A 25,955-nucleotide genomic window follows, 5' to 3' on the forward strand; every position below is an offset into this window, starting at 1 on the left:
TCTGGGCCTGCAGAGATGTTTTTCTAATTGCATGTTTTATCCAAATAACCAACCCTGCTTCATCATAAATAAGGTGCTGGAAAGTATCAATAAGGCTTAAGCTATTAGAATTAATTTACGTGCACTTAGATATATGTAGAAAAGTCAAAAAAACATTCAGAGGGAAGGTGGTCAGCTTTTTTTTTATAGGAAAAAGTACACGGTATTATAACTGCCGTATTCGTGCAGTATCTACATCTTTCTGGTGGTACTTCCTGAGATGGCAGCCTCAGATCTGCAGCGGCTGTGCATGTCTTTATGTCTGGGAGGCTTGTGTGTTTGGATTCTATTAGATCGTAACTTCATTGGGCCATATGCTCTACTTATTCAACTGGAATGGAACGGAAACTCAGTTTTAGGTGATTTTTTTTGTCCTGGACAATGGGCTCTTTCTTTCAAACAAATGCTGAAATACGCAACAACATTTTACTGTAAAAAAAAAAAAAAAAATTGTAATCATTCAATTTAAAAATCAGAGCGTACTGAGAAGTGTTGAACTTATTCAGTGACGATACATGTTTTATTTATTAAAAAAAAGCATTTTCTAGTCGTAAAAAAGGCAACAAAAAGAGACTAAATTAGACTATTAGATGTCCTTCCACCTTCTATTCCGGCTCAATCCGATGGAAGCATCTCATCGTCTTATTGTAGAGGGACACGGTGCAACGCTGACTTCCTGTTTGACTAAAACATATTTCATCTGTGCAGCACGTACGTTTGGTTTGTGTTACATTATTATTTGTGGGTTTCTTTGTCAGCAGGAATACGGAAAAATACTAATAAGTGTAACACGAGGCAAAGAAAGAAGCCATTATATTTCAGAGGAGATTCGATTCATAAGAAGAACTAACACATTATTGTACAACGGTTCAAAAGCGCTTTGTCTGAGCTCTGTGCTCTCTGAGTGCACTTACGCAGAGTGTTATTACAGGATAATAGTTCAGGTCAATGCTGTATTAGATTAGATATTAGGTCATTTTACATTACGTTATCTTGGATGTGCTATTTAGTGTTGAGTTGTGATGTGTTAACTGTCTGCACGGCCAAACCAGATTTATGAATCTAGTCATTTTCATGTCAGTTACATTTTTTGAGTGTGGTTTTCGTTCATCATCAGTCTGTCTGGCCGCAGAGAGGAAGATGCATTCCAGACCAGACTAAACTATTATTACATAATCTTTTTGTTTAAAATACTTGAAATGAGAAACGAGCAGAGGGCATACATTCCAACCCAATCTAAAAGGTGTAAAACACTTCCAGATGGCAGCAGGGAATTATTCAGGCCTTTGCACATCACCGCATTTGAGCTTTTCCCCCAAACCAGTTTGCCCCAAAAGTGTTCAAACTTGTTTCCACCAGGGAAAACTGTGTCAGTCATGTGACTTTAATCTACAAATACTCCAGGTCATGCCTATGTGCAACCGTTTTAAGGACAGGAAACACTATTTAACCACCATTGCCCTCCAGCCCCATCCACCACTACCACCACCAAAAAAAAGAAAAAAGAGGCATTTTTCTGTTTAAGGAGTCTGGTTTAGACCTCTGGCAGCCACAGGGGCAAAGTGTGGGGCTCCACACTGGGCCTATTGTTTCATAAGTCCCATATGCGAATACCTCTGCTGGACCAACCCCTCCATTAAAACAACAGAGGCACTGCTGCTCTGCTCAACACCCCCTCTCGCTGCTGCTGCTGCACAGGAGCCTCACGCCTCTCACTCGAGACCAACGGAGAGCTGCTGAACGTCCACCGATCCGCCGAGACAACGTTCAACGTTGCTGCGTCACAAGTAGAAAACAAGTAGCATTATTTCCTTTTGATGGTGTTACATGTTTGCAGTCCATGTGTTTTTTCAGGTTTCCCAAAAAACAACCAGAATGTTCCAGGGCAGTTAATTGCCTTAAAAAAAAATCCGATTTCAAAATGCCCACATGTGGAATGAACACTTTTTAAAGGCATTCGAAAAGTAATTTTTTTCCAAATTAAAAAAGACAATTGGACCTAAAAGGTTGCATTTCAGGCTAAATTACTATAGATTATGTTGCATTGCATACATTTGTGACTTCTATTAAATGCAAAGGGACAAAAATTTCATACAGAAGTAGATTTTTATTCATTTGTTTATTCAGCAAATCTTACTGTGTAGCACATTTTACACTCAGAGAGCGACATATCACCAAAACTATCCAACTAGACAGCCATTTTCCTGATACAAAAGACATCAATAAGTTCACAGTTTGGGGATGACTCAATTATGTTGTGTATTTAACGTTTTATGCTCCGTGAACTAGATTTAGATTTCCCATTACACTAATACAAAATTAATTATGAATATAAAACTATCTTTTTAATAAAATATTACAAATAAGCAGCAGCAAATACAAAATGGATTGAATCTATAATACATCTTTTAAAACCTTCATATTAAAAATACATATCAATGTATCTAAATTGTATCCCCGTATGCATATCAAGCGACACCAAAGTCAAGAAACTCTTGGTTATTGGCTGATTGATCTGAGAATAACTATTAACAGTGTCAAAACTCAGAAGTAGCTTAGTGGTGGTTTTTTAAAGGTCAAGTAGTGAACATGGAGGCCTCACAGCAGCTGGACGGTCAGAGACTATGTGAACAGCTCTGCAAAGCTCCGCTTGTGTCTGTAGGAACAGGAAGGGATTCGTTAGCCTTCTGCAGTGATTCATCCGCTCTACTTGAACAGGTGGTTTACATTTACAGTTTCATGGCCTTGTGGGGCTTGAAGTCAACTGAAAATCAAATGAAAGTGTTCGGGTCAGTCAGAAATAGCTTTCCAAACATGAAACTGTCATTGATTGAATCATCTAAATCTAAATATAGTTGAGACTGGAGCAGATCTGTGGGTCAGGACCAGCGTCACAGAGATTCCCTTTTGGGTTCCCGTAACAGAAACAGACAAATGCTATACTTGGATCAAATATTCTTTTTAACAAAACTCAAGAGCATATTTGACAAAACTTACTCGCCAAGAGTCCAGGAAAACTAGCTAGCTCGTTAGGAAACCATGCTGAGAGTGCTGAACAGTGAGCTGAAAAAACAAATATAGAAGAAAACGTAAATGTTCTCAGAATTAAGGGAACACTTAACGTCTAATTATCTGGTAGTTATTTTATATCTTACAAGATCAACACAGATTCCGCTTTAGTGGATTTACCTCAGGCGGCCAGCTGCTCCTCCGTCTTTCTTCCATCATTCCTCTGTTCAAAATCCATTCTGATTGGCTGGTGATTAACACTTGTTTGTGTTAATAGTCAGTATTAGAAAGGTGATCAGATTACCGGTGTGATTTGTTAGTCAGAGCTGAGAAGGGAAATAAAAGTGAGCTCCTCCTTTATAATATTTTCCTATTCATGAACACAATTAACCACCTATGCAAAGACACCTTTGAAGAAGTCATGAGAAAAGGGAAAAATGGAAAGAATAATAATAATATAATAATAATATTTCATTTCGTGCAGATTTCACCGTCCGACATTACCTTGAATTTAGAAATCCCCCCAGTAGCCCACGGCATGCATGATTCCCTTCTCATGTATTTAAATGAGGATCAATCTATTTCTCATCATGAATTCCATAAACAACATAGGTTGTGCCACCAGGGACACAGTACCTTTATTTGAATTTTTGTTTTACAGCTAAATGCAGTGCAGTAATAGTTACGACCATTAAAAATGAGGCAGGCAATGATTTTAACCAAACATACACAGCTGCTCAGAGGCGCTCAGCTGCTGAAAACACCGACTATTATTTAAACATCTAATTACAATTAGTGAATTCCATTTATTTTCTCCATATGCAGTTCAATACGGCCTGTGGGGTTTCTAGTAAGGACAATTCCGTAGCCTGATAATGTTCATGCATTCAATTCAGTTCAGTTCTTGACGGCTGATTTTTTAACTAATGACAACACAATGGCAAAACAACTTTCCATATAACAGTTAGAAAACAGTAAGACAAAATCCTACTATTTCAACACAATATCTTATGTCTACTTATTTAATTACATTGTTTTTTTCAGGTATGTTAAAAAAGGATCTATTGTTTGCAGTTTTATAAAGGCAACATTTAAAGTTGACCCCACCTATCTGGCTCAACAAGGGTTCGGTTGCTTATCAGTCCGAGATTCCCCCGCATTTTGAAACAAACCTCTCAGCATTTTTCTGATGCGTGCTTACAATTTGCCACCTGGCTGCTACCTTTTAAAACAGGTTGAAGCCCAGAAATGTCAAACAAAATACAAAAGTACAGGCAAAATTCAGTTCCCTGCAAATACAGACGCGTGTGGTGGTGAGTGATGATCGAGAGGGATCCATTTAAAAGTGCTTTTGCATTGTTTTTGAAAGAGAATCCTACTCATTTGGCCTTTAACTGTAGTTTACTCTAGTTTTATGCAAATAAAAAATGTTTACTATTGAAACGTTAGATAAACGTAAAATGTTTCATTGAAAATATTTGTGCAGACGTCACATATTGTAAATGTACATGGGAAATAATACATACAGTGACGTTCCTGTATGAAGCCACTATCAAGTGAAACCTTCTCATTGTTCATATTTAAACATCTCTACAGGCCTTGACACCCTCTATTCACAGACCTACATTTTGGATACGTTAGATCTCCTTCCCAAAAAATACCCAAACTGTGAAAAAGGAAATCCAGCTTCTTCTTGTCAGTGAATATTCGGAAACAACCGAACAAAACTGTCAATCTAACAAATGTTCTGCATCGGAAGCACGTTTTGAAATTGACGTTACCACAGAGGCCGATTTTTTCAATTGTTTGAAAAACTATTACTTTTTGCATTCGCCCATCAACATCGGCTGTGTGTGAATTATCAGAATAGAGGGTTTAGTTTTAATCGAGCGCAGAGGCGTATTAATAAACGCACTGATGATCATTTAGTGAGAATACACCACTAATACCATATCATTCTAGCCCAGTATGAGCTCACTTGGCAGCTTAAACGCACTTCACCGCTGCGTTTGTGCCGTCACCTGCTGAGCCGTTGCTGTAGCAACAAGTGTGTAAATACCACACCGGCACCTACAGCAGCAAGACCCTCATGAGCTCTGTTTCAACTCTGTCATTTTCTCCGAGCAAAAAGAGATCATCTCTGCATGTCCATTGAGCTGAAAAGCAGCAAAGACAGGACGCACATCATCTCCTTGCGAACAAACTCACCTGTAAATGAGGAAACTGGAGATTCCAAAGATGATGAGCGCCAAGCCGGATCCCACAGCTACAATACCCAAAACTGGCAGATGACCTGGAAAACAGGAGTAGAAGGTTTTCTCTCACATGTTTAACAGATGTAGGTCAGCCACAACAACCCAAAACAATTTAACAGCTTGCGCATTACTGATATATATTTAAAACCCAAATGGAGACTAATTACACCAGCTGCTGTAAATCACAAAATATTCTACTCATCATTAGAGAAATTTAATTCCTAACACTAATCAACATCAGAGGACGTTTATTTCACTGAATGTATGTAAACAGTAAACATCTGTAACCAGCGATTACAATCACCCTGCACATCGAAAAACGGAGCGTGATTACAACCACATTTGTTGTACCCTAAAAACAAACATGATCCAGAAGAAAATGTTTCCCTCACAACATATTTAACAGTGCTGGGGTTTTTTTGTAAGAAAACTCAAGGTTTTACGGGGACCGAGCTGAGCCAGGAAACTTTCAGTGGAGCACAGCGACTGCAGCGCACGGGGCCCCTGCATGTGTTCGCTCTGTGGATACAACACTGATGCCTTTGTGCTCCGTGTGACCGTATTTTTGTTAATCCCTAATTTGTTTTCTTTAAATTCCCCAACACTCATGTTCGTCGATGCGACACTCGAGAAGGTGACATCCAGGCTCCCGACTGTAAATTATTAGGGTCTGATTTATGGCTCTTCCACTCACAATCCCTCCTCACATCAAAATGCATTTGTAATTAAAGTGGTTTTCCTCCTCAGTTTATCGTCTGTGACATTTCTCTTTGAGAACTGTCACGCCGTTCAAGCAGAAAATACCACTTTCAGCAATTATCTTTCACACTGCTTGTAACTGCAGCGAATATTACACTTTTACATTTGCTCTTTCACTTCATTGAGGAGAGTTGGAATAAAATGGAAGAAAAATAACATATTTATCATGACAGCATCAACACAAATATCATCAGCCCTGTGGAGATGACAACAATAATATAAACAAAGCATTAGTGTACCTTAATATGCATCCAATGAGAGAGTCAATCTTACTTTAAATGTAACTTGTCACAACTCTTTTTATGCAATTTCCTGAAATGAGTGTTTCCATTAGTCATTCTTATGTAGCTTGTTCCTAGAGAATATTTCACCTCGGGTACAATCACCTGTAGGCAGATTTAACTTTTGACATACCATCATTGCAGGAAGGGTCGTCTGTGGAAAACACACATGGGGGGTTATCCAGCGGTGGGCCCCCATTGGGCCAGTGGATCTTCTCTGTCTGTGACCAAATGATGTCTTTGGTGGTTCCATTGTAGTACGCAACCAGCTGCCACACAGAGGAAAATATTAGCTTGTTAACACACTTCAAACACGTTAAACCACGGCGTGTCACAGCAGCGTTGTGAAAACATTAGTTAGCACGCTGATGTTAGCATTTAGCTCAAAGCACTGCCGCGCCTCGCAGAGCAGCTATAGCACGACTGTAGTAGACTCTTATGCTGAGTTTGTAACAAGTAACAGCCCGCAAGTCATTTTCAAAGGAAGCTGGTGACATAAAGCTGCAAGAGGACGGCTGTCCTTGTCGCTGAGTGACGCGCTGTCAATCAAAGTTGAACCGGCTTCATTTTTTTCCTCCGCACTCAAGCAATCTTCTGGTTTTGTTTCACTCTTTTCTGTCCCTTTCTCCCCCACAATTCCTGCTCCTCTCCGACGTAGCCTGACCAACATCCTCAATAGCGCCTGACATAGTATATGTGAGCTTCTAATTGATGGTACGGCCTCAGGAGAAGCATCTGCTGTCCTGCTGTGAAACGCGACTCCCGTGTTTCTAACAAGCCAGAGGAGATTTTATGGTTTCCACCAAAAGGCTCCCGGCGCTAAAACCTTAGAGGCAGTCGACCCAACGTAGGATGATCCAAACAATGCAGAATATCTCGGGTTGGGGTTGACATATTGTTACTATTTCAGCAGCATCTGGAATAGCAACACTATGTCAGTTAAGTGGCCTGTGTTTACTGCACTGCACTCCTCCAGCATTCACTCCCAAAGCCTCTAATGTGTTCAAGTATGCAAGCTACCCTACATATTTTAATATTTACTATGTGGTCTAAGTCTTTGAACATGGGGGCATCGTTATGTCGAGACAGGAATGTGCACGTGACACATGAGAGGAATTCCCTCTATTGTATCCACCTGTTGTTTACAGGCCTTGGAGAGTGTGTCAGGGTGTCAAAAAAAGCTTCCCGGCAACCCAGCGGGACGTCCGATAAATAGTTTCAATGTTATGTCACTTGTGTTGAATGAGGCAGAAGACTTTTAGTTTACAGTAAGATTGTGTAACTATGTGAGCAGATGTTTAGAACACCTGTTTATGCACCGTGGATCGGAACCAAATTTGCGTTATATCATCTTCAATTAACCAGCAATGTAAGCAATCTTGTCTAATGTCTAATGTCTTGTCTAATGAAACAGATTATTGAAAATTTGAGTTGATAAAGAAAATACAAAAAGTAAATATAGCCAGTAATTCATCAAAACTAAATAATCATTTTGATAGTGATATTTTATTTTACTTTATTCAGCAGTCTGGGGTTTTCAGCCGGTCGGCGGGCTGCTTGGGTCAATCGGCCATTAAAACGGACCAATTAAAAGCGGAGGATAAAGTAGACCGCGCAGTCACGCTGACAGCCTCTGAGGACCGCTATGAAATTCTAACTTAAGTCCGCAGTTAACCCACTTCTTCTCCCCTCAGAGGAAGACAAACAGACACACACTGGGGCAGTTCACAACCCTGTTTGCAGAGCCAGACATACAGTACACCAATATTTTCATTGGACTGTGGGGGAAATTTGAGGTTTTATGCATCTTATCATTAGAGAAGTCAGAACAGAATATATCCCAGATAGTTATATACATTGGCTTTCATTTCTTCAAAGACTGAGGTTTTGAACGATGCCTCTTGAAAACATCTAGAATTTTAATTTAGAAATAAGACACACATGAAGTGAATTAGCCCTCAATGTGGTCAGGCATTATCGTTATTTGTGTCAACAGCTCTACATTATTATATAAGTTATATAGTTTATACCAGTGGGATAAATGAGGGCAAATATTTTTTGTGGGATACAAGAATGGTTTTCATATAAAATACATATTACTAGTAAATATGTATTGTAACTATATAATTAGAAACTGAAATGTGCTCGTATCATTGACTATTGAAATCTAAGTACTAAACGCTTTTTGATTTAATGGCCTTCACTATTTGTGGACTTGTTACTCTCTGTTCGCTGACTCTGCCTTCATTATTTAGCATCTGTAGAAAGATGACAAGATAAATGCGGAGGGACCCGAAGCAAATGTTCCGGGAAGACGCCGGCCTTATATGTTGACAATGAGACTCATCCAAAAAGGGACATCATGGTAGGAACTAACCACGACAGTGATATGTCAGAAAAAGGTTGGCCGAGTCCTTCCTCGTTTGCTTATCAGCTCACTCTCCGGTCTCAATGCCAAATCTGCAGCTCTCTGCGGCAGTCTGTGTGTCTTGGGCGTTTGATAGAAACACATTTAAGTTCCATATACGTCTCTATTAAAGTCCCATTATCGTTCTGCAAAATGTCTCTCAACTTTTGCTAATATTAGTGTTATTTATTTTTCCACCTTTAACTCATTGACCTACTTTTATATCAATTCCCTCCCTGTCAAACCTCGTCTGTCATACAATCATATTCCATACCCCAATATAAACAGTATATTGGAGCGATAAAGGAAATGTCCATGAGTTCAGCTGGTACCCTGCTATCAAACTCTGCTGGTGATCTCAAACACATTGAAAACCACATAAATGAGAGAACCGTGACTCACCCCGTACTCTCCTGTCTCCTGGTTGGTCATTGCCCACAGGTTGACGTCTATGTCCCTGTCATTTTTTCTGTCTGTGGTAACAAGTCCTGTGACTCCTAAAAAACACAAACAATATCCACATTAAGAGTCTGGGGTAGCATCATATACTGTGCGGGCCTGTTTACAGACGCTCCAATTAGAATCTGCACGATTCACTGTGAAAACTGAGGGCTTTTTCTATGTCTTCATGTAATTATGGCATGAACTTACATTCCTTGACAATGCGGATCAGGGTAATGCTTCTGCTAAACTGATTCTAACGTTTAGTTCAAGATGACTCTGCAGCCACACTTATTCATCCTTGTGCATCGTCTTGTCTCCCACCTACTGATCACTTGTAATGTGAGCTCGAAGAGGAATAAAATGTGTGTGATTAGCCAGTATTGAACAAAAAAGGCATTGTCAAAACATCCAAACAACGTTCCATTACTACTTTTAGCATTGGCCCTATTTTCCTTGCTTTTCCATTCATCCTGCTGAGCAAAACAACCAATCCATAACACCCCTTTGTTCCACATCTGCCAAAATAATGTGTCTGCCGATCATCAGGCAATAACATGAGGAAATGTGTGAGCAACAGGAGTGCCTTGTGATAAAACTGTAATTATTGTGATGTTATGTTACATTTTGGGTTCAATGTTGCTTCCCAATAACAGCCAGCCACTGCATGCGAAGACCACCTTCCCCAGTTAACTGAGCCTTTCGTGGCTACAAACAGAATTATTATGATGGCCACATAACATTTTGTATGTACATACTTATGTAGAAGTTTATTTATGTGGAATCCATTTAGTACACAAACACAAAGTATATATTTATCTATTTCTATCTTCTAAAACCTGCTTTCCCGCGTGGAGCAGTCCTCACAAGTTCAGCCACATTATCTCACCCCACAATCGACGGTTCTGCATCCTCATCGTGATGTTGATGCCGTCGTTCTGGGCTCCGCCCTGCGCCAGCGTCTCCTCCAAGGCCATTGCGTACAGCACGAAACCATCATAGAAGCTGGCCGCGATGTAGTCCACCTGCAAGGAGGGAGGCGTCAACAGGGAAACACACATTAATACACACGTTTCTGATTATGAAAGATAGATTTAACCAATACTCCTTCTATGAGAAACATTGATTTGGGCGGGTGAAAGTTTGTTTCCCAACAGCTGAGATGAAAGCAATAATAAAAAGAAAGGTATTAATAGCTAACACCATCGCCAAAATCATTAACTGCCATCAATTACACAGCCCACTGGGGATTTCTAAGATGATGTAATGCTGCGGAGATAACTTGATAACTGACCAATGATGGTTCCAAATGCACACCGAAATCCTTCTGGGCTCTGGCGTGGAGTTTCCTCTGGAAGTCCTTGTACTCTGGACTGTCTGGAGGCCGGTACGTTATGACGAAAACAGACTGGAGGAGACACAAATCAAAAGTTTGGGTGAAGAAATAAAATATTCAGCCAAACCTTTCCGGCCAAATACTTTCCTCAAATGCCTTATGAATTGGTTTATTATACACTTGCTGCTACCACAAAAACAAGTTTTAGACATTTCTTGGAAAAAACTTTGGCTTTGCTCTTAACAACAAGAGCTGGATTGTTTTTATTTTTTTCAAAACTGATTTCTTCTTGATATGAATGCAATATTTGTGAAGAGGTATAAGTATTATGGCACAAACTGCAATATCTTTAACGCGTGGAGGCTGATTAAAGCAGCTTCTTGATTTTCTTCTTTATTTCAACAACACATGAAAACGGGAACTAACGGGAAACTTTGGTATTGTTCCATCTGGGGGCTGTATTCCAACGTTTTAATGAATGTCAACTTTTAAAACCTAAAATATGTGTAATGAATACATTTCACTTCAGCATCATATTGCACCACTAAAACGTACGATGCCATTCGTTTTTAATGAAAATGTGGAGATGTGTGAGGAGTTACGTACAACCAAAAGCCACCTTTAAGTCATGCAAATGGTATTCAAATGTCCTGATTGCTTTTTTTATATTGTGAATTTTTAATGCATTTTTAGCAAACGTTCACTATAACACAAATGGCATTAATGAATATTAAGCAAGATTTAAATTCATATGGCCGCTCTCTGTCAATTCTCAACATTTAAGCCAATTAAGAGAAGCCAGTGTGACATTTAGGGAGATAAAAGGGACCAACAGCACATGTGTGCCCACTCTGTCACATCTCTACCCACTCATTTGTAGGGTTAAATGGCTTCCTGTGAAAAAATTACATCCCCCATTCATTACTACCAAGAGAATTTCAGGCCGTATTCAGGTCGAAAGGGTGGGAGGGTCTTTTTCTCCTTTGGGAGACACAATTTGCGCATCCGAAGTCATAAATGATGAAGCCACCTAAGATCGTTAGTTAGAGTGCACTTCAACGTGTCATTACCATAAAAGCCTTTTAGAACACATGTTATTTAATCCAAAACAATTGAACCTGAAAGTATTTCAACCAATTGTCAGCTTTGAGTACTTCATTGTGTGTTATTCACTCAGTGGGGATCTGATTCATATTATCAGGTCAGGAGGGAAAACGAACAAAGAATGAAATATGCGTTTGTCATAGACATCCGATTCTCATGCCAAAGGGCTGGTTTTGGTCTTTCATTATTTCATGCCTCCATTTACAAAGCGGGTGAAACAACGACAGTCCACATTCAATGAATCGACAGAGTGAACACAGTCTAAACGTTCTCCTCAGATGCACGGCCGTGGTTACCTTCTATCACGCGTGTGCCTATGTGCATGCATGTGTTCGGGTGTTCTGTGGTCCTCGTACCTTGAAGACCTTGATTGGATCCGCCCAGTCGGTGTTCTTCCACGGTGTGCGTTCCGTCAAGCTCTCCGCAAACACGTCCAGGTAGAAAATGGCGTAGTTTTCTGGGTCCTGGATCTCCCTCTGAAACAGTTTCATGATGTTCAGGAAAGAGTCCAGGGGCCCGCAGATGTATACAACTGCAGACAGAAAAACAACAAACAAAAAAGTTGTTTATCTCACGTCATTTATTGCCTTTGTATTTCAATTTTCCTCAACCTTGTGCATTGCGATACATTGTTTTGTCATCTTTCGGATACATGTAGATGTAGATATCAACACAAGTGCATTTGTGTCGAATACAGGTTGGTAAACAAAACTTTAACGTCTCAATTCTCGATAAGATGGTGATTGTGTAGAGTAACGATGCGTAAATGCGGGTTGACAAATGTAGCTTTTCCCAAACAATCCCAAGTTAAATACCACATCTACACCACAGCGCTGTACACGATGTTCTGATTGTGGTCTACGTCTCAATTTGTTTGTCAACCCTGAAACCCTGAATTTTTTGATTCAACAGTGAGTCCAGTATAATTGTTTTCCCATAAAACAAGCAGTAAGCGTAAACAAACAAATGCCAGATGTAGAGACTGATCAGCATCTGCAACAAATACCGTTGCCGGCTGGGTTTCGGGAAAGAGGATGTCGTATGTGTACAGACTGTAAAGCCCTCTGAGGCAAATTTATAATTTGCAATTTTAGGCTATACAAAATAAAATGAATTGAATTGAACAACAGGCCAAACCAAGTCGGACATAATAACTGAGAATGAGGAGCAGGTGGTGGCTTGAAAATCCACCAGTCTGGTGTTGAACGCTCCCCTGGGGGAGCCTGGAGCAGGTGGGCAGAGTTTGACAAACCTCTCTGCTACTAGATAGACTCCTTGCTTTGTTGATGTGTTGATATTTTGAACCTCAGCTGTGACCTGTGCTTAGTTTCATAACATCCAAAGTGAGCTGGGAGGAGATTTCAGGGGGAGGTCGGTCACTTCTTTTAGTCAGAATATTGTGATTGTATGTTTAGTGCAGAGTGCTGTAAGGTCGTCGTATCTGCACATTTACTGTGGCTGGACTTGCCTCTTTGTGTTCTTTGAGTTCAATTACTACTATTCTAGCTTTAAACAAGAGTTGAGTGCATTTTTCTAGTAACACGTCCTGAAGTCAACAGCATACCATGAGTAGTAGATAATACTCTTGGATGGAGCAGTTCAATATTCAGCCAGACATTTTAGTCCAAATATTTGCCTCAAGTAACCTTTAATTCTGTCTATCTGTCGATTCCGCAAAAACAAGTTTTTTGCTCTTTTCTCTATACGTATTTCAACTATTGCAATGTTGTATTCAAATACAAATACATCTGACAAAATCTGTACATACGCAAAAATAAACAAAATCAAATTTCTATTAGAAGCAGCAAAGAAGCCAAAATCTAGCCAGAAATCCTTCAAAGGTGAATGTGGGTACTGAGCACTTCTCTCAGTATAAATATGCAGAGGAAGTAAATGGATTCACGCTGTTCCCATCTGACACCGTTGCTCTGAATATGACCATGTTTGTTCCCTGATCATAACTAATTCATGATTATTGCAACCCGAAGGCAACAGATGTCCTAATATATGCACTTCTCATTTGAACTCAAACTAAGATCTTTCCCAATCCCAAGCAGTTGTTTTGAGCCTAAACTATAGCCAACCATCGACCACCATAGCCAGCCATAGCCCATCATAGCCCACTATAGCCCACCATAGCCCAACATAGCCCATCATAGCCCACTATAGCCAGCCATAGACCACCATAGCCCACCATCAACCACCATAGCCCATCATAGCCCACTATAGCCCACCATAGCCCACCATAGCCCACCATGGCCAACCATGGCAAACCATCGACCACCATAGCCAGCCATAGCCCATCATAGCCCGCCATCAACCACCATAGCCCATCATAGCCCCTCATAGCCCACCATCGACCACCATAGCCCATCATAGCCCACTATAGCCAACCATAGCCCACCATAGCCCACCATGGCAAACCATCGACCACCATAGCCATCCATAGCCCATCATAGCCCACCATCGACCACCATAGCCCATCATAGCCCACTATAGCCAACCATAGACCACCATAGCCCACCATGGCCAACCATCGACCACCATAGCCCATCATAGCCCACCATCGACCACCATAGCCCAGTATAGCCCACTATAGCCAACCATAGCCCACCATAGCCCATCATAGGCCATCATAGCCCACCATCGACCACCATAGCCCAGTATAGCCCACTATAGCCAACCATAGCCCACCATAGCCCACTATACCCCACCATATCCCACCATAGCTCATCATAGCCCACTATAGCCAACCATAGCCCACCATAGCCCACCATAGACCATCCTAGCCCATCATAGCCCACTATAGCCCACCATAGCGCACCATAGCCCACCATGGCCAACCATGGCAAACCATCGACCACCATAGCCAGCCATAGCCCATCATAGCCTGCCATCGACCACCATAGCCCATCATAGCCCACTATAGCCAACCCTAGCCCACCATAACCCACCATGGCCCATCATAGCCCACTATAGCCAACCATAGCCCACCATAGCCCACCATGGCCCATCATAGCCCACTATAGCCCACCATAGCCCAACATAGCCCATCATAGCCCACTATAGCCAGCCATAGACCACCATAGCCCACCATCAACCACCATAGCCCATCATAGCCCACTATAGCCCACCATAGCCCACCATAGCCCACCATGGCCAACCATGGCAAACCATCGACCACCATAGCCAGCCATAGCCCATCATAGCCCGCCATCAACCACCATAGCCCATCATAGCCCCTCATAGCCCACCATCGACCACCATAGCCCATCATAGCCCACTATAGCCAACCATAGCCCACCATAGCCCACCATGGCAAACCATCGACCACCATAGCCATCCATAGCCCATCATAGCCCACCATCGACCACCATAGCCCATCATAGCCCACTATAGCCAACCATAGACCACCATAGCCCACCATGGCCAACCATCGACCACCATAGCCCATCATAGCCCACCATCGACCACCATAGCCCAGTATAGCCCACTATAGCCAACCATAGCCCACCATAGCCCATCATAGGCCATCATAGCCCACCATCGACCACCATAGCCCAGTATAGCCCACTATAGCCAACCATAGCCCTCCATAGCCCATCATAGCTAAAACATAGCCCACCATAGCCCACTATACCCCACCATATCCCACCATAGCTCATCATAGCCCACTATAGCCAACCATAGCCCACCATAGCCCATCCTAGCCCATCATAGCCCACTATAGCCCACCATAGCCCACCATAGCCCACCATGGCCAACCATGGCAAACCATCGACCACCATAGCCAGCCATAGCCCATCATAGCCTGCCATCAACCACCATAGCCCATCATAGCCCCTCATAGCCCACCATCGACCACCATAGCCCATCATAGCCCACTATAGCCAACCATAGCCCACCATAGCCCACCATGGCAAACCATCGACCACCATAGCCATCCATAGCCCATCATAGCCCACCATCGACCACCATAGCCCATCATAGCCCACTATAGCCAACCATAGACCACCAGAGCCCACCATGGCCAACCATCGACCACCATAGCCCATCATAGCCCATCATAGCGCACCATCGACCACCATAGCCCAGTATAGCCCACTATAGCCAACCATAGCCCACCATAGCCCATCATAGCTAAAACATAGCCCACCATAGCCCACTATACCCCACCATATCCCACCATAGCCAACCATAGCCCACCATAGCCCACCATAGCCCATCCTAGCCCACCATAGCCCACCATAGCCCATCATAGCCCATCATAACCCACCATAGCACACCATAGCCAACCATAGCCCACCATAGCCCATCATAGCCCACCATACCAACCATAGCCCATCATAGCCCACCATAGCCCACTATAGCCAACCATAGCCAACCATAGCCCACCATAGCCCATCATAGCCAAAACATGGCCAAAACATAGCCCACCATAGCCAACCATAGCCCCCCATAGCCAAAACATAGCCCACGATAGAAACCATAGGCCACAATAGTGAACCATAGCCAACCATAGCCCTCTATAGCCCACCATAGCCGACCATACCCAACCATAGCCCACCATAATCCATCATAGCCAAAACATAGCCCACCATAGCCCATCATAGCACACCATAGCCAAAACATAGCCCACGATAGCAACCATAGTCAACCATAGTCAACCATAGCCCATCATAGCCCACCATAGCCCACCATAGCCCATCATAGCCCACCATAGCCCACCATAGTCAACCATAGCCCATCATAGCCCACCATAGCCCACCATAGCCCATCATAGCCCACCATAGCCAACCATAGCCCACCATAGCCCATCCTAGCCCACCATAGCCCATCATAGCCCATCATAGCCCACCATAGCACACCAGAGCCAACCATAGACCACCATAGCCCACCATAGCCCATCAAAGCCCACCATACCAACCATAGCCCATCATAGCCCACCATAGCCCACTATACCAACCATAGCCAACCATAGCCCACCATAGCCCATCATAGCCAAAACATAGCCCGCCATAGCCCATCATAGCACACCATAGCCAAAACATAGCCCACCATTACCAACCATAGCCCACCATAGCCAAAACATAGCCCACGATAGCAACCATAGTCAACCATAGCCAGCCATAGCCCACCATAGTCAACCATAGCCAACCATAGCCCTCTATAGCCCACCATAGCCGACCATACCCAACCATAGCCAACCATAGCCCACCATAGCCCATCATAGCCAAAACATAGCCCACCATAGCCCATCATAGCACACCATAGCCAAAACATAGCCCACCATAGCCCATCATAGCACACCATAGCGAAAACATAGCCCACCATAGCCAACCATAGCCCACCATAGCCCAAACATAGCCCACCATAGCCAAAACATAGCCCACGATAGCAACCATAGTCAACCATAGCCAACCATAGCCCACCATAGTCAACCATAGCCGACCATAGCCCTCTATAGCCCACCATAGCCAAAACATAGCCCACCATAGCCGACCATACCCAACCATAGCCAACCATAGCCCTCTATAGCCCACCATAGCCAAACACAGCCGTGTGAAATCACAAACAGTGATGTTGTCCTGTTGTACTTGTTGATTCATATAATGTGTTTTGATTCTACTGTCAGTTGGAACAATTGGAAAACAATTCTTATAAAGTCTCTATAATACTGTATATATAAATATTTGATTCAGAAAAAGAAGCCAAATTTTCACATGTTCTCTAAACACAAGCAGCCGCACAAGAACCATGCCTACATAAATGTGATCTTCTATTTTAAGCCCTATTTCGTACACTTTACTTGATATTTTTGGACACTTACAACAACGTACAACACACACATTTCCATCGAAAAGAGATTGTAGGAATCGTATTGGTTGAAATACTTTCAGGACTTAAGACCTCTGTTACAGCCTCTGACGGTTTCTCTACCCACCACCCTCCGCCTGCCACACCCTCCTGAGTCATGAACAAGGAAATGTAGCATTATTTCCATTCGCAGTGTGTTAGAGGAGCTGCTGCCAGCTACCAGGCTGCACTCCCAGTTAGCAGACATTTCCTCATGTGTTAGACCAAAGTCGGCTCCTGTTTAGAACCCAACTCTCATCCCTTCCAACGTGGTTCACCATGCCAAGGAGTCCTGATGTCTCCTGGCCCGCTACCAAAATAAATGTGCTGCACAACCGAGGGGGAAAATGTCCTCCCGCGTTGAACAGTGGCACCGTATCTGGACCTGCCGAGGTAATACTTCACAAAAAAAGCACACTGAATTGTTTGGTACAAGTTGTTCCCTTTCACAGAGGTCAGGGCGGTAATCAACCCTGCTCCCGCTCTCCGCGCTGCAGGGAAAAGTCTTTCTTGCACATTTTCATGAGCCATGTTTTTTAGAAGAATTTTAAATCCTCATTTTAACCTCAACCAAAGTCAATGTTACTGATACTGATCAATTCTGATTCAATACTTTTTGTCTGACATAGCAATTCATCTCAAAAACAAAAGGGTTTTCTTTCTCAAGATTTTCTAAGGGTTCTCTATTTTGTCATGAACTCCTGCACTTAAAAATAGGTGCATTCTGAACACCAAGCCATTCTCTGTCTTTTCAATGAAACAGAACGGTTAAATGTCAGCGTGCATACATGTTTTATAAGGTAAATAAAATATTTAGTTTCTCACAATTGTAGAGGAAACACAATGATAGTTCCGGTCCCGGTTTATGATTGGCTGAGTCACGTTCAAAGGCTCTTAAAAATGATATTAACAATTATACAATTTAATAACTTTTTTCTTAAAGCACCATAGTTGTTAATGTGCTCTGACGGACCAAGCAGCTACAAGCAACTCAGTAATAACAACAGAAAGTGTCAAGAAAATGTCAAAGAGTAAGCGTTAAACCCAGAAAAAAACAATAAAAAAGAGAAGAATGTACGATTAAATAAGTAAAATAAAAAACGACAATAAAATAAAATTATTGAGCAAAATAAAATGAATTCAAATAAACAAGTGAAGCAATAACAGATAAAAGTATGTAAAAATATGTTTTACGAAGTGATTTAAAAGAAATGACTGATTCTTCGAGCCTTGTATCTTCACGCAGGTCCTTCCACAGCCGAGGGGCACCGATGGCTAAAGCGCGTCACTTTTAGCCTCAACTCTGGAACAGGCACAAGGGGCCCACCTGAGCGTTTAAGGCAGCCAGCTGGCTCATAGGGGGTCAACAAGATTTCCCTTGCACAATATAAACACTCAACTGTGAGCCGTGTATTTGTAGCCCATCACGGTTTACAGTGGGAAATCTACCCAATTGCTAGTTTATTTGGGAACGGTCCTGCAATAAATCCTTCCATCATAGGCCAACAGGTCCATATTTTAAACTTTCCTCATCAACATCCATGAGGCGGACAACATTTTAACAATGCTTCAACATTACACAGTTCAGCAGCAGCACAAGCTACATCCTCCACAATAGACCCTGTTGATTCAACACTGAATGCTTTGATAAAAGAAGCTGTTGATGGGAGTATTAGACTTCAAATGATGGTGTTTTCATCCCCCGTTTTGGGTAATGATTATTTTCTTAAATTAGGGAACATCAATCTGTAAGTTGTGCAATAATGTTTCTTCCTGTTTGAGGAAGTTCTCAAAGTGTCTTAAAACCACACAAAAAAGGCAATAAAAAAGTGCACCTAGATTACAATTATTTAAAATAGTAAAAACAGGCATCAGAAACTGCTGATTTGTATACACATTTTAAGAATATATTAGTTGGCAACGTGCTTCAAAGAAAGCTTAGAAAAAGCGCCACGGCGAGATTGTCACTGGGCAATGTGATGGGAGCTGGAATATTCATATTGAGTAATGTTTTACAGCTTTCATGTCATGCTGTGCCACGAGCTTAGAAAAAATTAATACAAATACAATTTCAACAAAGCTCAACAACAATGTCCAATGTACAGCTTACATCAGCTGAATACAGTATTTGCAGGACCTTTTTGGTTTTGTCCCTATTATTGACACAATCAGCATTGGATGGATTTTGGTAAATTGGGTGCAGATATTAAAGAAAAGTAGAGGAGGACTAGTAATGACTCTGACCTGAAGCCTCTGCTGTGCTCTCCCTTTAATGCTAATCAGCCAGCTCCTTCCTGATAACACCCTAAAGTGAGATCAGGAACATTTGAGCAACATTTATTGTCAGACATACAAGGAATTTGACTTTGCAGTGAGTGCATAACATCAGACAGTAAGTCAATCGACAACAAGACAGATAATACAACATAGTGCAAGAGGAATTTAAATAAAAAATAAAAGTTAAAAATAAAAAGTTAAAAATAAAGTGCACCAGGTGTATGTGCATGTGGAGTGTGAAGGGAGTGACCGGTGGGATGTCAGTCAGTGGGGGACCGGGCTCTGCCTCAGCCTCCTGCCAGATGGGAGGGGCACAAACAGGTTTTGTCCAGGGTGAGAGGGGTCGGCAACACTCTTTTTAGCTCGCTTCGGGGTCCTGGAGGGACGGCAGATTGCAGCCGATCACCCGAGATTGTGAACACGGTAAACATTGTGGCTGCAGAAGCCAATGAGCTCATCTAATGTTGGATGTAAAATCAGCACAGCAACTTGCAGCTGTCAGAAGGGTTAAAGACCAGGCAGTAGAGGAATTGTGTCTGACATAAGGAAAAATACTCAAGCAGGGTTACTGAAGACTTGAGGACTTAAGTCCAAAATCAGCATTTTTCCAGCATTAAAATTGGGAATTTGAGGAATTTAGAGGGAGTGGTGGTGTTTAACTCTACAACGACACGTAATTACTTGGTCAGCTGTCGAAGCCCCGATGATGTGTGGTTTCACGTTAAAAGCCCCAGTTTTCCTTTCCCACCCCCGGCTCGGCCCCTCGCCGTTTGAACCCGGCGGCAATCGGGTGACATCACAGGGGTGATCTCCCGGAGGTTATCTGCTTGGGATAAAAGTGAGCTGACTGACCAAACATAGCCCACCATAGCCAAAACATAGCCCACGATAGCAACCATAGTCAACCATAGCCAACCATAGCCCACCATAGTCAACCATAGCCGACCATAGCCCTCTATAGCCCACCATAGCCAAAACATAGCCCACCATAGCCGACCATACCCAACCATAGCCAACCATAGCCCTCTATAGCCCACCATAGCCAAACACAGCCGTGTGAAATCACAAACAGTGATGTTGTCCTGTAGTGTTGACTTGTTGATTCATATAATGTGTTTTGATTCTACTGTCAGTTGGAACAATTGGAAAACAATTCTTATAAAGTCTCTATAATACTGTATATATAAATATTTGATTCAGAAAAAGAAGCCAAATTTTCACATGTTCTCTAAACACAAGCAGCCGCACAAGAACCATGCCTACATAAATGTGATCTACTATTTTAAGCCCTATTTCGTACACTTTACTTGATATTTTTGGACACTTACAACAACGTACAACACACACATTTCCATCGAAAAGAGATTGTAGGAATCGTATTGGTTGAAATACTTTCAGGACTTAAGACCTCTGTTACAGCCTCTGACGGTTTCTCTACCCAGTTGAGAACTTCCTCAAACAGGAAGAAACATTATTGCACAACTTACAGATTGATGTTCCCTAATTTAAGAAAATAATCATTACCCAAAACGGGGGATGAAAACACCATCATTTGAAGTCTAGGGGGTAGAGATGTGTGGTTTCACGTTAAAAGCCCCAGTTTTCCTTTCCCACCCCCGGCTCGGCCCCTCGCCGTTTGAACCCGGCGGCAGTCGGGTGACATCACAGGGGTGATCTCCCGGAGGTTATCTGCTTGGGATAAAAGTGAGCTGACTGACGAGCCGTGACAAGCCCTGACAAAACCATTAGCTCCTGTGACCTCCAGCTCTCTGCGGTAGCTCCATAACTCATTTGGGAAAGGGGTGGAGGTGGGAGTGTGTGGGGTGGAGGGCGGAGGAGGGGGTGTGCACCTTTCACCTCACTGCTTTGATTACCTTCACGCAGTGTTTTGTACAGTATTTGTGGACGCAGTTACTGTAAGAACAGATTAAGCTCTTTTGGTTTCACCGCGCCAGAAACAATAATACTCCCGAGATTTACTCCCTGGAAGCAGAATTTGTCCTGAGATAAATGTTTTTTGAACACACCAATGCTTTGTAGCTGAACTTCAGGATAAGATGTGCATCATGTCAAAAACAGGAGGTTTACATAGTTGTGTGTAACAACAACAACAACAACAACAACAATCTCAATGGAGCACGTAAGCATGTTCTCATTTAACTCATTCAGTCTTATCAACAGCATTTTTGTAGTCATTACTAATGCTTTCTTAACTAATCTCTAACAGATTGGGAGGTTTTTGGTCTTTGCCATAATAGTCCTTTGATTTAAGAAATTGTTCAATTGCTGTGAAGAAATGTACAGAGTTATAAAGTGTTTATGGGGTTTCTGGTATAGTTGCATTAATAAGAACAAAGGTTCTTTATGGTTCGACATAAAGCTTGTGTCTGTGCTAACCAGCCTGATCTCCAAAACCCGTTCGTAAAAATGTATACGAAAATCTTGAACATACAAATTCGTATTGATACATACTGAATAAATACGGACTGCAACTGATGACGTCACCCTATTCAAAGTGAATGGGGACCTGCACCCCGTAAACACACTTTGTGAAGTCTAACGATGTAAAATAAACGTGTTATGATTGCATTTTTAACGAGAAATCAATGTTAACTTGTAAGAATAGAATACTAACCCTAACCCGTTCACTCAAGAAGCCAAGACGGTCCGCCATGTTGTTCACTCGAGGGGCGTGGTTAACCACCGCCAGTTCCTATGTATTGTTACGAATTTGTATGTTCAAGATTTTCGTATACATTTTCACGAACAGGTTTTGGAGATCAGCGAGTAGGCTGGCCACTAACTAAAATCAACTCCTTCATCTTGTTTTCAGAACCTGAATATGAACTGAAATTCAAAAAGACTATTTCAGTTTTATGGGGTTAGTTACATGTTGGGAATCTTCATTTATTGCCGGATAAAGCGTTGATTGTTGTTCATCAAAAGCTTCGGCACTTTGCTTCCTCTAACAAACCAACATCTTTACTTTTCTGTTCTTGTATCAGTCAAACAAGAAACAACATTGGACCGCTCATCGTCTGTTGGTCTTTATCTTTGAATAAAGCTGATTTTCATGCAATCAGTCTCTATACTAAGCTACTCGCTTCCTGACTGATGCATCAGTGCTGCAGGAATGAGTCCTTAATCAAGGAGATGGTAAATTGTTCATGTTCTGTTCCCGGACTAATAGAGGTCTATGCTTAATGCCAATGGGCCGGGTGGGACTTGGTTATTAATTATGCAAGATGGGAGAGTCGTTGAAAACATTCACACCTGAAACTGTTGAAAGGTATCCTGGTTCCTCCGATTATCACAATAAAGAGCTGCTTTTATTAACCAATATCAGGATGAAACATCTTGCCTTTTAGAAAGTACAACCTCATAAACCACAGCAAGAGCATTAAGACCAAAGTCCCATATAAATATATATATAAATAATGCTGATAATCAGATTTATCAGTATTCTCAACTCTTCTCATGCACAAACATATGTGTAATATCCAGACCCGCTTGTCACACAATAAACTTTTCACATCAGCGGTGATGATAAAGTCAGTTAATTAAACTTAAGGCGAGAACATTGATGGGTGATTTAACTGCTGTGTTATTTACGCCTCATCAACAAACGGCTGTTAAAAACACAAAGACTGTTTAGCCACTCAAAATGAATTCCATTCACCATTTAGTTTCCCTTAAGTAGCTTTAAAGAAGGGGGCTGGGAGCGTTGTTTTACCGCACTGCTGGAAAGCATTAGATATATTGTGTATCATCTTGTGTCAGCTCCTCATACCATGTTTCCACTGAGTGAAATACTCCAACAAATGTGTCTTGTGCGTTATTTCAATCACTATTCCATAAAAATAATTACAACACATTCAGTAAAGTAAAGTGACGTGTGTCTTCGCAGCGTGACGTTATACTGTATACTGACGTGTACATCGAGCCCTTTATGGATTTTTCAGTCCAAGTGAATGAGCTGCAGCCGCCTGAATGACTAAAGTGAAGAGAGGGCATCCATATGATCACAACCCCTGTGTGTGTGTGTGTGTGTGTGTGTGTGTGTGTGTGTGTGTGTGTGTGTGTGTGTGTGTGTGTGTGTGTGTGTGTGTGTGTGTGTGTGTGTGTGTGTGTGTGTGTGTCTCCCCCCTCTCTCTCTCTCTCTCTCTCAGGTGGTGGTCCTCCAGGCAGTAAACCTGCAGACTGCTCACAGCCTAAACATTCCTCTGTAATGGCTCCGGGATAAACACAATGTTCCTGCATCTTTTCCCGTCCACCTCTGTCTATATCTGCTGGGAAGTGGTGGCCTCATTGTTGAAGAGCAGAATCTGCACAATTTCTTAAGTCAAAGCTCACAATCGAACAGAAATAATACACACAGTTTAACTGTATGTGTATATTATGATTGTATAATGTCAGGAGCTACCTGGATGTAGGGGATCAACAAAGTACTTATCTATCTATCTTTCTACGATTTCTTAAGTCAAAGCTCACAATCGAACAGAAATGTTGGTGGACACAATGTTGAACTCGGGGCATTTTTCCTCAACTAAAACGTGCCCCAGTTATGCAGTTAATAGGAATTTCCTTCTCCTTTTGCTGACACAATATTTACAGTGACCATCTCGTTAGGTCACACACACATTACAGGTCTAAATATGAGCATCAAAGCGTTTCATGCACGTTCAGGCTTTACAACTTTCACTTTAAATCAATGCGTTTCCTTCAGCTTGAACTTACTTCTCCCGCCCTCCTTCATGAAACTAATCAGATCCTTGTAGAACTTGTCGTCGTACGGCACGGCCTCCACCGTGATGTTCATCTTCTCCTTCAGGTTCAGGTAGATGCCCTCCGACAGAAAGTAGTACGGCCGGTCGTCCAGCCGCAGGTCCTGGTAGATCACCACGGCCCGGGACGTCCAGTTGAAGTGCGCGTGCAGGACGTTGGCGAAGTCCCCGAGCTTGGTAGTGGACGGCCCGCTGCGCACGATGGTCCGGTATTCCTCGCGGCTGTCGAAGCCGTACGCGGGCGCGCCGGCTGTGATCAGCGGGAGTTTCCAGTGGGACGCGAAGCGCCCCACGGAGGCCAGCGGGTACACGCACCCGGGGCCGAAGAACGCGTCCGGGCGGATGTAGAGCTTGGCGTCCACGGCCACGACCTGCGCAAGGCTGGCGTCGCACGAGCCCGCGACGGGGTCCTCCGTGCTGTAGTTGAGGATGTTGATGAAGCGGCCGAGCAACAGCCCGTGTTTGGCGTGGAGGTCCTCGTGCGCCATGAGGATGGCTGGGAGGACGCGCGGCAGAGCCCACGGGTATTTGTGGTGGTTGTCCGGGAGCATCACCGCTACGGTTATGTTGCCCCTGCAGCCGGGCGGGAGGCAGCAGCACAGCGCGGCGAGGAGGCAGCATCCCAGCGCGCTTCTGTATCCCATTTCGCGTCACGAGCCGCTGGTAAGTCCCGGGCTGGAAAGTACGGTCACGGAGAGCGCGCCGTTTGGAGAGGAGACACTGCCGGCTGTGGCACCCCGACGCCACACCATAAGGATCAGTCTCCCTCACTCCCGGTCTCCTTCTATCTTTTTTCAAATGTCAAACAAAGTCGGTAAAGGTATCATTCCGTCGTGCCGGGCGCGGCGGTGCCATGCGTCTGCGCTGCGTAATGTCCTTGTGAAATGAAGCTTCCGCACTTCCCAAAAGCGACTCCTCCAGCGCAGAGTGGTCCTTCGCACTGACAGCCTCTGGGAGAGTAATGACATCGATCCAGATGACTACAAACAAGGCAGCCTTCTGCTCGGCCCCCACGCGTCACACACAGAAAAGGCCCCCCCGACCATTAGGATTAAGGGGATTATTCCACGAGTGAACGTGTTGTGGAGTACGTTTCCAGCGAGTTGGGATGGTTTTAAATGTAGAAAAATCTCTAAACACAAGTGAAAATGTTGTTAATAAAAAAAAGAGTTCGATCTGACGTGTATGTTTGTTTGTCTTTTTTTAAAACACATAAATGAAACTGAACCGGACATAAAAGAATGTTTTTGTCTCTGGTTGTTAAATGAAAAACATGTAAAACAAACTGCGAAATTCTAGATTAAATAGGAAAAGAACCGAAGGGCTTTTATTTTGCAGTGTATGAATTGAAACGTCAAATTGGCCGTGAGTCGCCCCCTGTCTGCCACTTCACGTGTCTCCTGTGCG

The 25,955-nt window shown here is 42.8% G+C and overlaps 1 protein-coding gene across 1 annotated transcript in view; it reads right to left on the reverse strand.

Moving 5' to 3' along the window:
* Positions 1-25,722, reverse strand: part of npr2 (natriuretic peptide receptor 2) — a 46,576-nt gene extending 20,854 nt beyond the window's left edge. The window contains exons 1-7 of the mRNA XM_078088193.1: positions 24,502-25,722; positions 11,988-12,163; positions 10,486-10,599; positions 10,081-10,216; positions 9,153-9,247; positions 6,477-6,612; positions 5,257-5,341 (exon numbers count right to left, since the gene is read on the reverse strand). Coding sequence (XP_077944319.1) covers positions 5,257-5,341; positions 6,477-6,612; positions 9,153-9,247; positions 10,081-10,216; positions 10,486-10,599; positions 11,988-12,163; positions 24,502-25,192 — 1,433 coding nt within the window. The 5' untranslated portion in view covers positions 25,193-25,722. The remainder of the gene's footprint in view (positions 1-5,256; positions 5,342-6,476; positions 6,613-9,152; positions 9,248-10,080; positions 10,217-10,485; positions 10,600-11,987; positions 12,164-24,501) is intronic.
* Positions 25,723-25,955: the final 233 nt, after the last annotated feature.

The sequence above is a fragment of the Gasterosteus aculeatus genome, chromosome 14, assembly GCF_964276395.1.
Source record: "Gasterosteus aculeatus chromosome 14, fGasAcu3.hap1.1, whole genome shotgun sequence".
NCBI lineage: Eukaryota > Metazoa > Chordata > Actinopteri > Perciformes > Gasterosteidae > Gasterosteus > Gasterosteus aculeatus.